We start from the raw sequence: 13,143 nt of genomic DNA, 5'->3' as shown, positions 1-13,143 counted from the left end.
TCTTAACCACTATGAGACACTCCCTTTCTAAAACAGTGACAGTTAATACTTTAGAAAGTCCTTTCACAAACTGTTCACAAATTTCCAGGACACGGTTTGGTAGTGTGTATATTAGGGTGGAGATGGGAGAAATCACCTCTCATGATTTTCCACCCCCATACACAAAAAGATAAACAGGATAGGTTTCAGGGCCTTCTGAATCCTCTGACATTGCATATAAAAAATTTTATATGCATTTTTTTCCAGAAAGATGGTACATGCTTTTGGACTCCCAAGGAATCTAAAATGGTTCCTAATCATTTCACTACCAAGGGCAACTTTTGTTCCCCCCATCTCATTTTGGAAAGCCATTCGAACAATCTGCACTCTCATAGCCTCGTAGATTTGCCAATCAGAACTTCTAATAGAAAAACTAGTGTTATTAGCTTTAGTTAGAACTTTCAACATTTTAAACTAGAAATACTATTCAAAATATCTATAATATAACGTTGGAAATATTGAGATACCCTGAATTTGCTTCCCTCTTCAATTCTACTGACACAAGTCAAAAGCAGTTGATTTGAGGTTGTGGCTCAGTGGTAGAGTGCTCACCTAGCACAAGCGAGGCCCTGGGTTCAATCCTCAGCACCACATAAAAATAAATAAGTAAAATAAAGGTATTGTGTCCAACTACAACTAAAAAATAAATAAATTAGCAGTTGATTTAAGATAAAGGTATTACTATCATTGGGCTTTTAGAAATGCTGAAAATATCCTGAAAACTACCATTACCCTACTAACGATTAAACACAATTCTTTAAGGGGGACTCACCATGGGCCAGACCCAATGCCAATTATTATAGATAAGAAAAAATAATCTTTCAAGACTTCTGTGTCCGGGGAATCCAGAGTGGAATCAATGCTATAGGTGAAAGCTAAGGACTTTAGAGGGATATAAAAAAAAAGATCACCTATGGAGATCACAGAACATTTAGCAAGGTTCACAAAAGAAGCTGGAATGCCTCTATTTTCAAACAAACTAAATGACCAAACACAGTGGGTAAAAAACCAAAGCTTAAAGAGGTCCTGTACAGCACAAAAGAAACTACCAATCAGTTTTTTTGGCTGTGAGAACTAAGGTAAATATAAGATTCTTCCTGAAATTGTATTAGGAGAAAATTTAGGGGGGGCGGAGAACAGTACTTTAGCACCAAAATAGAAAATGCAGTTCTAGCTGGACATGGTGGCACACGCTTATAATCCCAGCAACTCTGGAGGCTAAGGCAGGAGGACTGCAAGTTTAAGTGCCTCTGGGCTCAATTATCACTATAAAAAAAAAAAGAAAATGAAGTTCTGTTTAATTCACTGAAATTTATATCAGCTAACCACAGCAGCTTTATACATAATAAATAACATTCTTTGTTATTTCTTTAACAAATTGTTAGTAAGCAAGCTCAAATCTGTCTTTGATAGACAAAAATTCACTCATTCTTTTTAGTGGTCGGATATAATTAAGTTTCAGACTAAGTCTGATCATTAATTATTATTAGGGTGACAAATTTTTTTAATATATATATATTTTTAGCTATAGTTGGACATAATATCTTTATTTTACTTATTTATTTTTATATGGTGCTGAGGATCGAACCCAGTGCCTCTCATGTGCCAGCTGAGCACTCTACCCCTGAGCCCCAGAGCCCCTAGGGTGACAATTTTTCAGGCAATATATCCCTTAAACTTAAGCCTTGACCAAATTCCTCATATGATACATAAAATCAAAAGCACATCAAAAAAATAAAAGCTTTGATTCTTCTCAAATTTCCACTTAAAATATTCTTTTTCACAGCATAATCTAAGGCTAATCAACAGTCCTAAGTGTCTACTTTTTGTATGAAATAGTTTCTCCGGTAAGTTTTATACACAAAGTGAAATCTTAAGAGCTTCATATTTCACGAATTTTCAATTTAGGTGATTAGGGAATATGAAAATAAAGAAGCCCCTCTTTTTGAATTCATATACTCTAAAATAATTCTTTGTTGAAAATATTTTATAAAAAGAAATAGTCCTGAAGACTTTATTTTGTGAAGAACTACCTTTTTTTTGAGCAACTACTTTTAGTTTGTCAAAGAGAAGGTATGTGGATGATAATATTTAGTGCTACTTAGCACAAACACTGTTGAGATAAGCTAATTAAAAAAATACGATCCTAGGATTGAGGACAGCTGCAGAATGTTCTTGTCTCACTGCAGGAACTGACAAACAAAACAGGTGTGTGTATGTGTTGTATAGTGGGGGTTGGGGGTATGTGTGCGAAGAGAACACATAGTTTAGAAGTTTACTGGCACATTCCACCTACTCTGCCCTACTAGATCAAAAGTCCATGGTTCTATCCACAGTTTCCATTTAAAATACCAACAGCCAAACAGATTTCAATAGTCAGACCTGGTACAAGCTTAGGTATTTTAATACCTGCAATAGCTATTTGTGTTTATAACAAATTTCTAGGTCTTGTCCACTTCTCTACACCAAATCCACTGTCATAATATCCCAGTACTATTTTTTCACAGTTTTTCTACTCATTTTCCAGTATTTTCACTAACTGATAACTTGTTTCAGATTTTTAAAAGAGGGTTTAAAAGGGAGTTTAAAACAGGAACAAAAAAGAACTCCCATTACTTCCTTATGGAACTGTTTTTAACAGAGACTGAATGTCTGGAGCGGTTCAGATACTACACGTACTTTCTGAGTGATTTTTTTTTCCTGCTTATCCTTCTTCCTCCCACTCCCAACCCTTTGATTCATATCTCTCTGGTTTAGCCTGACCTTGGAAAAGCAATAGCAATACACAAAAAATTCAAGAGTTTGCTAAGATTTCCAACAGTGGGTGCCATAACTGACTCTCAATTTATTACTCACCTTCCCTAGTCACCTTTTATATCTACTTCAAGTGAACATATTTTTATTACACTTTTTAGTATGAACTAATTTTAAAACTTATGGGAAAATTGCAAAAATTTAGTTTAAAAATTAAAAAGTCCCCATCATATCCTTCATTTAGCAACTATGTAATTAAAGTACAATTATTAAAACCAAGAAATTAACATTGGTGCAAGTCAATTAAAATAATATAGTCCATGTTTCAATTTCACCAGTTTTTCCATTAACGTTCTTTTTCTGTTTCAGGGACCCCCATTGCACTTAGTTGCTATGTCTCCTTAGTCTCCAATATGTGACAGTTCCTCCATTAGTTCTCATTTGTGACTTTTCCTCATCTTTGTGACTTGATACTTTGGAAGAGTATGATCAGTTTGGAGAGTGTCCTTCTGTAGGTTTATATAACATTTATCATGATGAGAAAGACAAAAGAGGTGATGCATTTTTGGCAAGAACAACAAACACCACAGATGCAATGCTGCGTCTTTCTCACTGTGTCCCACCGCCAGATTCATGACGCCCGGATGTTTTATCTGATGTAAACCTTGATTACTTGGTCTACAGTTTCTCTCAACTGCTGAGTTACTATTTTTCCTTTGTAATTAATAACTATCTTTGGCAAGAGACTAGAGACTATGTAAATAGCCTGATTCTCCACTAACTTTCACCCACTACCATATAGGTAGATATTATCTGCAACATTTAGTATGGTGCTATTTGCCTACTGGTGATTTTCTATTTCCTTCTGTTTATTAATTAAATTCCTCTGTAAGAGTTATCCCTTCTCCCTTCTTATTTGTCTATTTGGCTGGTATTAGTATAGACTCATACTTACTTTGAGGGTTAAAATTCGAACACTATTGCCAGTCACAGTCGTACACGCCTGTTAATTCAAGCAACTCTGGGAAGCTGAGGCAGCAGGATCACAAGTTTGAGGCCAGCCTGGGCAACTTGCAAGACCCTGTCTCAAAACAAAATAAAAAGGACTGGAGATATAGCTCAGTGGTAGAAAACCCCTGGGTTCAGTCCCCAGTACCACAAAACAAACAAACAAACCACCTCAATACTATCAATACTCATTTTGTTATTCACTGTTTTAACTTGGCCATTAGACAATTCTCCAAGTTGCCTTGTGCCGCCACTGTGCCTGCATCTCAGGAAGCTAAGGCAGGAGGATAGCAAGTTCGAGGCAGCCACAGCACTTAGCAGGGCAGACCCTGTCTCAAAAGAAAAAGGGCTGCAGGTGTGGCTCAGTGGTAGAGTGCCCCTGGGTTCAATCCCTAATACCAAAAAAGAAGATTCTCTAACTTGACTTTTCTCTTTTCAATAAACACCCAAACTTTTGAGTACTTCCTTAACTTCAAGCATCATGACATGTTCCAGGTTCTCTGGTATTTTCTCTGTCCTGGCCCGAGAATCAACCTGGTTCCTTCAAAAATCAAGATCTAGGTGCTCAATGCTATTGGGGTGTCACTGTCAAGCCAACAACTGGAACAATAAACCCTGCCCCTTTTTTTCTTTTGAGAGGTCTCACCATGTTGCCTTGGCTGGCCTCTTAACTCTCAATACTGCTGCCTCAGTGTCCATGTAGGTGGGATTGCAGGCACACCACCATGCTTACCACTAATATTAATATTGTGTTTCCTTACTGTACTAAACTTATTAGCTGGGAATAATTAGTATCTCCTGGGAGTTTGTTAGAACTACAAATTCTTGGGCCCCACTCCAGATCCATTAGACCAGAATCTCCAAGGTCTCCTAAAAGAATTTGTTTTAACAGGTCTGCCAGATGATTCTAGTGCTCACTATAAACTATAAGGTTCAAGGAGCATCTTTCTTTATTATAAACCCTATGTTTATCTCTAAAGTTTTAAAAAAGGAAAGTGTAGTCCTAATAACTTCCTTGCGTATAAATATTTTTATTGCCACAACTAATAAAACAGATGAGTGGCCTCATCTGTTAAGGCTCTAAACACTTCCCTATTCTTTATCATTTTCCTATAAGATGATGTTTACATCTGGTGGTCTAAGTAGTTATCAAGTACAGGTGCTGTTACTTTTATACAAAGAAGCTGCAAGTCACGCTCCAGGATTAACTCCTGATTATTACATATATGATCTAGTAGCCATCTAACGAATCTACAAATATAGAAGCCAACACAGCACTTGCCACTAAAGAAGCCGACTGCCTTGGCACTAATGACTGCTCCTGCTTCTGATCTGAATTCTCTCTCTTCGCCTTTGGTTTTCTTTTTTTTTCAAAGAGAGAGAGAGAGAGAGAGAAATTTTAATATTTATCTTTTAGTTTTCAGCGGACATAACATCTCTGTTTGTATGTGGTGCTAAGGATCGAACCCGGGCCGCAGGCATACCAGGCGAGCGGGCTACCGCTTGAGCCACATCCCCAGCCCCGCCTTTGGTTTTCTTAACCACAAAATGGAATAACACTAGTCAGAAGACAGAGGCAGGGTGCGGGTAAATGAGATGATATGTAACACCACTGTGGGGCGTAAAAAAGTTCTTGAAAACGGTTTTTTTTTTTTTTTTTAAACATACTGGGGAATGGGAAAAGTGGAAATTGCACTAAGTAAAGTTCTGCTGCTTTTTTACCAGTAGATCAGAATAAAGGCAAACCCAGAGAGCTCTATTCATATAGTTACAATAAAACTTTCAGAGCCTCCTGATGCAGGAAGAGCACAAGTTTGAGGCCAGCCTGGGAAACTTATCAAGGCCTTGTCTCAAAATAAAAAAGGCTGAGGATGCAGCTCAGTGGCTCTGGGTTCAATCCCCAGTTGGGAAAGCAAAAACAAAACAAAAAGAACTTCTGAAGTTAACAAACCAATGTTTGTACATTTACAGTCATGGACTACAGAAAAATACATAAAAAGTAAAACAATTTGATGTGTTAAGGTAGTGGAATTATAGGTGAATTTTCTTCCTCTCTAGTTTGATTACCAAAATCATATAATAAAACTCCTTTAATACTAGTATGAAGGAAAGTAGCCCAAAAAAGTTTCCACTTATCTGGAGTCCTTATACTATCCCATTTAATACTCCAAATGACCCTATGAATCTCTACTTTACTAATAAGGAAATGGTTCAGCACTACAAGGTTATCTATGAGAGTCACATTGTCAAAGAACAGGATTCAGACCCAGCTATACTCCAAAGTCTATATGCATAACCAATGTTGGGGACACCATTCCTTATTCCCAAACACTTGATTTTTCTGCCTGAAATTTATGATCAAGTATAATCACCATATTGAGTCATCTCTTGTGAGCATGGCTTAAAAAGCGGTTCATAAAATACAGATATACTCAGCTGGAAGAAAAAAAGCCACCCAGCAATTCTTTATTCTTTACATTTTTGGTGTGTTGTAGAACCTCCAAGTTTATATGCTTTCACCATCGGCTTAGTGCACAAACTCAAATAGATAAAGCAGATAAGGATTCTCTGAGCAAACTTCCTTTGGGAAATTCAAGTGGCACTTAAAGAAATGTGGACTTCTATGAATACGATTTAAAATGACTTCTCAGATTAAAAATAAATTGTACACAAGATACAACGTATTACTAACATATCCAATAATCCTGCAATAAGTAGCTAAATTCTGATTTTTTTTTTTCATTATAGACGCTCCTGTTGAATACAGAGTCCACAACTTGATGACCAGTTTTGCTACAGGGTTATCATGTTACCTTGGATGACTCATTTAAGCTGTTTTATCTGGTTTCCTTCCTAACATAGAGATAAAAGCTTCCATAGCAAATTTTCATTTTTCAAACTATTCTAATCCAAAGGCTTCCAAAAATAAATTTTTCTTCTTCAACCATGAAGTTCCTTTTTCCATTTTCACTGGCCATTTACAAACTAACCATGTGTTTTAAAAAATAGAACGGATCAACTCTGGTAGCTGTCAAGGCTTTAATTCTTTTTTAAAAAAAATATTTATTTTGGGGGGGCTGGAGATGTGGCTCAAGCGGTAACGCGTTCGCCTGGCATGTGCCGGGCGCTGGGTTTGATCCTCAGCACCACATAAAAATAAAATAAAGGTGTCGTGTCCACCAAAAACTAAAAAATAAATTTTAAAAAATTTATTTTTTAGTTGTAATTGGACACGATACCTTTATTTTATTTGTTTTTATGTGGTGCTGAGGATGGAATCCAGGGCCTTGCACATGGTAGGCGAACGCTTTTCCGCTGAGCCACAACCCCCAGCCCCAAGGCCTTAATTCTTAAAAAATAAAGAGGAGGAAACAAGCCCTCATATACATCCAAAATAAGTATTTTAAAACCTAAAGAGAGGTAAAACAAACAAAACCAGCCAGGCGCCAGGACACATGCCTGTAATCCCAGCGACTGGGGAGGCTGAGGCAGGAGGATCCAGGCAAACTTAGCAAGGCCCTCAGCAACTTAGTGAGACCCTGACTCAAAACAAAAAATAAAAAGGGCTGGGGATGTGGCTCAATGGTAAAGTGTCCCTGGGTTCAATTCCCAGTACCAAAAAACAGTATGTTTAATCAAATAAGATCACCCATCTCCGGATCTCTCTAACAGTACAAAGTCTAACAAGTAAGCACTATTGATAAGTATGGAGACTTTGTTCAAAGAAGGAAAAGGAATGAACTTTTTCATAGGATATGAAGTATAATTGAGAGTATATAAATATGCAAGCAAAACAGTAACTATGGGTCTTACTAAAACCTCAAACTTTTTAGCACCATTAAGCACGAAAAAAACACTATCTTTTAAGGACTAAGATGATGCGTGCCGGGGTCCTGCTGTGCGTGGAAGTAAAAGGAGTAACCTCCACCTACATCAGCAGATTTCCCGTTCAGGGTTCGAAACCTAAGGGAAATCAGCTCCTGGTCTTAAAATCCAAACCAACAATTCGATGCGGCGCGGGGCGGCGCGCTGGACGATCCGGATTCCGCCGGCCCCGTTCGCCCGCTCGCTCGCGGGCTGGGCCGGCCCCACACCGTCCCGGGTCCGCGGGTCCGCGCGAGGGTGGGGGCGGGGCGGGCCGCGGCTGAAAGGCCTCTGAAAGGAGCAAACGCTGTTCAGCCCCGGCCGGCAAGGCCGCGTGCCCGTCCCGCCTGCTTACCAGGTCCAGCGGGGATCTGGGTGGGGGGCTGTCAGCGGCAGGGGAGACCGTCAAGTGTGCCTCCTGCTCCAGACGCCGAGAAGCACCCTGCGGCCGCCGCGGCAGAACGTCTTCTGTCCCCGTCCACGTGACCGCCACCTCCGCCGGGAGGCGAGAGGAATGCTGGGATGGGTAGTTCCGGGGCCCCGCCTCCTGCGGGCCCCTCCCTCTGCTCCACGCCCCGGCCTCTCTGGGGCCTGGCCGCCAGCGAGAGCCCGAGTGGGCCTGAGTGACCAGTACTGGTTGCCCGGCTTCTCCTGCTGATCTGGAAGGAACACAGACACCTATGCCACATGCCTGGCCACTCCGACCCTTCAAACGACCTGAAATCTATGGATTAGGAAAACCTATGGGGCCCAACAGAGTGAGAAGCGGTGTATAATGAAAATGGCAAACACCAGCCCAACCTGACTTGGAACCAAGCCTTTGCCATGACTAAGAGTGTGTCCTAATGAGTTACATAATCTAAACCTCAGTTCCCTAGTGTGTCAAACGGGGACAAGGCTACAGACCTACGTGAGGTTGCTGTAAATGATATCATGTAAGCAGCATGACCATAGTAAACCATGAATCAAAAATATCTATTATTTGGTTCTATTAACTTTTTAAATATTTTTTAGTTGTAGTTGGACCAATACCTTTATTTTATTTATTTTTATGAGGATCGAACCCAGGGCCTCGCATGTGCAAGGCGAGTGCTCTCCCACTGAGTCACAACCCCAGCCCCTGATCTATTAATTTTTATCTGTGAAAAGAAATGGCGAACAATTTACCCAAGAACATGTAATTGGGTAGGGGAAAAGCCAAACATGTCTAACATTCCTGTTCCTGACTGTTACCCAATCAAAACAACCAAGAAGAAATCTGTAAATCTTGCCCTTTCATTTTTTTTTCCAACATACTTTATTAACTTTCACTTTTGTCTGCGCTTGCTTTGGCAGCACATATACTAAAATTGATTTTTGTCTGACTCCTATTATTGAAAATAAAGTCCAAGGGCTGGAGTTGATGGTACACTGATGTCACTCCAGTTGACTCCAGAGGCTATAGTAGGAAGATTAAGGAGCCTCAGCAACTTGAGACTCTGTTTCAAAATAAAAAAAATTTGGAAAGGGCTGGGGATACTCAGAGGTAGAATGCTTCTGGGTTCAAATCCCCAGTACTGCAAAGAATTAAAAAAAAAAAAAATTCTGTTGCTTGTGAGAATGCAGCCAGATACTATGTCTTTATTTCCTCTTAATATTTTATTATTCTTTTTAGATTTGCCCCTTCTATTATAAGCCATAATCACAAAGTTATTTCCCTATCCATCCAGAAATGTATTATGCATTCATTGATGCTTTCTCTTTAATTTCTGCTTACTTTTAACCAAAAAATCCTATACCAAAATTATTTTAAAGTAAAATGTTTCATTTAAAATTGCTTCATTTAGATATCCAATGTCAAGAACACAGGATTTCCACCTCTGGCTATACCAGCTAGGTAAGCAATCAATGCCAACCATTTATCTGAATTATAATTTATGTCAAGTATATGACAAATTCCTTCATAGTTGTCTTCATCTTTGTTGCCCAGAATATATTATATAATGTATTCTTTTTAAAAATTTTTTCTTAGTTATACATGGTCACAATATCTTTATTTTGTTTATTTTTATGTGGTGCTGAGGATTAAACCTGGTGCCTCACAGGTGCAAGGCAAGCGCTCCGCCACTGAGCCACAATCCCAGCCCCATAATGAATTCTTTAAAAAAAAATTTTTTTGTAGTTGTAGATGGACATCACATCTTTGTTTATTTATTTTTAATGTGGGACTAAGGATTGAAACCAGTGCCTCACATGTGCTAGGCAAGTGCTCTGCCACAGAAATACAACCCCGGCTCAACAGTTAAAACATTTCTTTCTTCTGAGAATATGAATTCCTCCATATTTCTAAAATTCCCAGTTACTTATTTAACATCTAGAGCTCAAGTCTCCTCTTGGAACTGGTGACCCATCAAATCTCTTACAACAATGGCTATAAGTCTATTGTTTCTAATTTCATTTGGGGCACCCTTATGTAGTCTGTAGTTTGGAAAACATCTACAGTAGAATATCTGGTTTTACAAGACTTCCTTTAACTCAATTAATAATGAAAGTTTGGTATTTATAAGGTTGCTAGGTGTGGGAGGCAGTTATTTAGAACTAGGATCATGTGTTCTTATAACCTAAACAAAAGAGGGAAAATCCTAAGCAAATATGTGTGTTAATACTAAAGTTACCATGCTTCTCATTGTCTTAACATTCTCATTTATTTTTTTAAAAGTCTAAGCCTTTTACAAGCAGTTTTAATTATAACATATACTAATTATTTAATAACTTGTAAAACTTCCCGTCTCTGATTGTTCAATACATGTAGAACCTCTTGTCTTTTTAATATGTTCCCCCAAACAAAAAGTTTCATAAGCCAATATCCAAGTTCCTATATAATCACCTGTCCCAGTAAATGTTTTAAAGAGGCTCTTAACATATGCTCTTAACATATGTTCATAATGAGCTTAGTATGTTAATATTACAAAAGTTATATTCTTTAATAATTACTGCATATCTATTAAATAATTTTTACTATTATGTGTCAATAATGAGAAATGTAATAGCCACCATGCTAAGAAAGCATTACTTAAATAAAAGTCAGATATTACCAAGTATCATTTGGTAGAATATATCTCAAATTTTCCAGGTTAACAACAAAGAGTATCCTTTTCATTTTCAACAACTTTTTTAAAAAAAACGTCTTGTTAATACTACTCCAGTTTCTTTGGTTATATTAAATATTCTTTTGGTTATATTAAAGTTAACTCTTAACTGCTGAAACCTACCTAATTTCTGTCATTCCTTGTCTCTTTGGCCAAATTTGTGGAATATTAGAAAACATAAGTAACAGAAATTTGTGCAAATTTGAGCAACAAATGAAGCGCTAACACACTATAAAGTGATTATTTTAAATACTTGATAAGGTAAACAAATGTCTTCAAAATTTTTGGAATCGTTGTAATTAATTGGTATCCAAATCTCAATTTATTTAGGTACTGGGGATTGAACCCAGGGGAGCTTTACTCACCGACAAACATCTCCAGCCCCACCCCCTTTTTTTTGGTACCAGGGAATTGAACTCAGGGGCACTCTGCCACTAAACCACAACCCCAGCCCTATTTTGTATTTTATTCAGAGACAGGGTCTCACAGAGTTGCTTAGCACCTCGCTGTTGCAGAGGCTGTCTTTGAACTTGCAATCCTCCTGTCTCAGCCTCGGGATTACAGGAGTGTGCCACCAAGCCCGGCTCCAAATCTCAATTTAAACCTATCCATTTAAATCAATCATAGAAAGTCCTCCAAGAAGTTGCATAGTTTATGTATAGCAACATTAAGCTTTCTTTCAATACTAATTCAGACTTTATACCAAATTAATCTATCTTCCATCATTTTAATTTTGGTTAGATATTTGCAGATTATCCACATCTGTAAATATATGGAGCTGAAACAAATAACTTTTTAAATTTTTTAATATTTAATTTTTAGTTACAGGTGGGCACAATGTCTTTATTTTACTTTATGCTGTGCTAAGGATAGAACTTAGTGCCTCACGCATGCTAGGCGTGCGCTCTACCTCTGAGCCCCATCCCCAGCCCACAAATAACTTTCATCATGCTTTCTTGTTCTGTAAATTAAACGCGAAGAACCTTAAATCCAACGCAGGAAAATCGTCATACCCAGAATCTAAAAATAATGAATCTCAACTGAAAATTACAGTGCAGTCTTTAATCACACTATTCAATTCTCACTGCAGAATAGAACCTTTATGTGAAAGACCAGGAATAATAAGGCTGCTTGCTATTGGTATATTTCGCAAATGCAAATCTGTCCAATGAGTATGACTGTAGATAAGACTGTGTACACCCTCAACAGGTGATTTAAATTTTAAAACTGGGTAGCCGCCTTCATAAGCGACTTGAAACAATTCTCGTTATTAAAAGACGACACGTGCAAAAATATCTGATCATCACTCCTGCTGGGGACACTTGGGAACGTAAGGCTCCAAGACAGCAGTCCATCAAAAAGGTGCCAAAAAAACTGCGCAACAGCCAGGCGCAAGGACTGGAACTCGGGCTCCTCCACCCTCGCCTGTCCTCTCCCAGAGACTCGGTACTGGGGGCCTGGCCGGCGTATGCTGCGAGCAACAGTCGTCAGGAGCCGCCCGATTTAGCACGAGCACTTTGCCCCGCCACCCTTCAGGCACCCCACCTTCCCCTCCCCCAAGGCCAGGACAACGACGTCCTTCTCCCCTTCTCCTCCTCTTTGGTGCCTCCAGCCAGGAGGCGGGAGTGACCCACACAGCAGCTGACCCAGCCCGGGCACTGCCTCTCCCACAGCCCTCAGGACACACCATGGGCCCAGAGGCGGGTTTGCGGCACAGCAGCGACGACGCGGGTGGCGGCCCCGGCGACTCTCAACTGCCTCCCTGACCATTGTGACCACCGCCCAACATCCCCGAGAAGCCGCTGCCAACACTGGCAGGAGGATCCAGGGGTCTCAAGGCCATCTTCGCGATCTACTAAAGCTACGTCAACAACTATGGCGCGCGAGGGGCGGCGGGCCGAGCCGGCGGGAGAAGGCTGGGCCATGTACGTCACGCCCCGAGCCCCCCTTCGCGAGGGAAGGCACCGGCTCGCCCCTCAAAATGGCAGCGGCAGTGACGCGCCTGCGTACGGAACTTCTCCGTCGCGCCAGGGCCGGCGGGAAGTGAGGTTCTCAGAGGAACCGCCAGAAGTATACGGCGACTTCGAGCCCCGGGTGGCCAAAGAAAGGTCCCCGGTGGGAAAACGAACCTCACCAGAAGAGTTCCGGCCGGATTCTGCGAAAGAGGAAGTGAGAGAAAGCGCCTACTACCTTCGGTCTCGGCAGCGGAGACAGCCGCGTCTCCAGGAAGCCGAGGAGATGAAGACGCGAAGGGCTACCCGCCTTCTGCAGCAGCATTCACCACAGCCTCCACTACCGCCGTCTCCGGTTACGGCCAGGAGAGGCTTACGGGACTCGCAGTCGTCTGAAG

At 40.2% G+C, this 13,143-nt stretch overlaps 3 protein-coding genes across 10 annotated transcripts in view; 1 reads left to right on the top strand and 2 right to left on the bottom strand.

The window, feature by feature from the left end:
- Positions 1–8,110, bottom strand: part of LOC114092427 (torsin-1A-interacting protein 2-like) — a 27,751-nt gene extending 19,641 nt beyond the window's left edge. Inside the window, exon 1 of one of the 2 annotated variants that reach the window (XM_071600267.1) lies at positions 8,021–8,110. The gene's annotated coding sequence lies outside the window, so the exon portion shown is untranslated. Of the gene's footprint in view, positions 1–3,748; positions 3,835–8,020 lie in introns of those variants that run through there. The other variant, XM_027935007.3, reaches the window with a different exon arrangement.
- LOC114092429 (torsin-1A-interacting protein 2) overlaps positions 1–13,006 on the bottom strand; it is a 19,061-nt gene extending 6,055 nt beyond the window's left edge. Inside the window, exon 1 of one of the 5 annotated variants that reach the window (XM_027935014.3) lies at positions 12,984–13,006. The gene's annotated coding sequence lies outside the window, so the exon portion shown is untranslated. Of the gene's footprint in view, positions 1–3,748; positions 3,841–8,020; positions 8,111–12,983 lie in introns of those variants that run through there. The other 4 variants (XM_027935012.3, XM_027935013.3, XM_027935009.3 and 1 more) reach the window with 4 other exon arrangements.
- Tor1aip1 (torsin 1A interacting protein 1) overlaps positions 12,029–13,143 on the top strand; it is a 31,461-nt gene continuing 30,346 nt past the window's right edge. For 2 of the 3 annotated variants that reach the window (XM_027935005.3, XM_027935006.3), the window contains exon 1: positions 12,029–13,143. In XM_027935005.3, coding sequence (XP_027790806.1) covers positions 12,669–13,143 — 475 coding nt within the window. In that variant the 5' untranslated portion in view covers positions 12,029–12,668. The other variant, XM_027935004.3, reaches the window with a different exon arrangement.

The sequence above is a fragment of the Marmota flaviventris genome, chromosome 12, assembly GCF_047511675.1.
Source record: "Marmota flaviventris isolate mMarFla1 chromosome 12, mMarFla1.hap1, whole genome shotgun sequence".
NCBI lineage: Eukaryota > Metazoa > Chordata > Mammalia > Rodentia > Sciuridae > Marmota > Marmota flaviventris.
The sequence above is the reverse complement of the archived record's forward strand: the minus strand, read 5'-3'. Positions and strand labels throughout refer to the sequence as shown.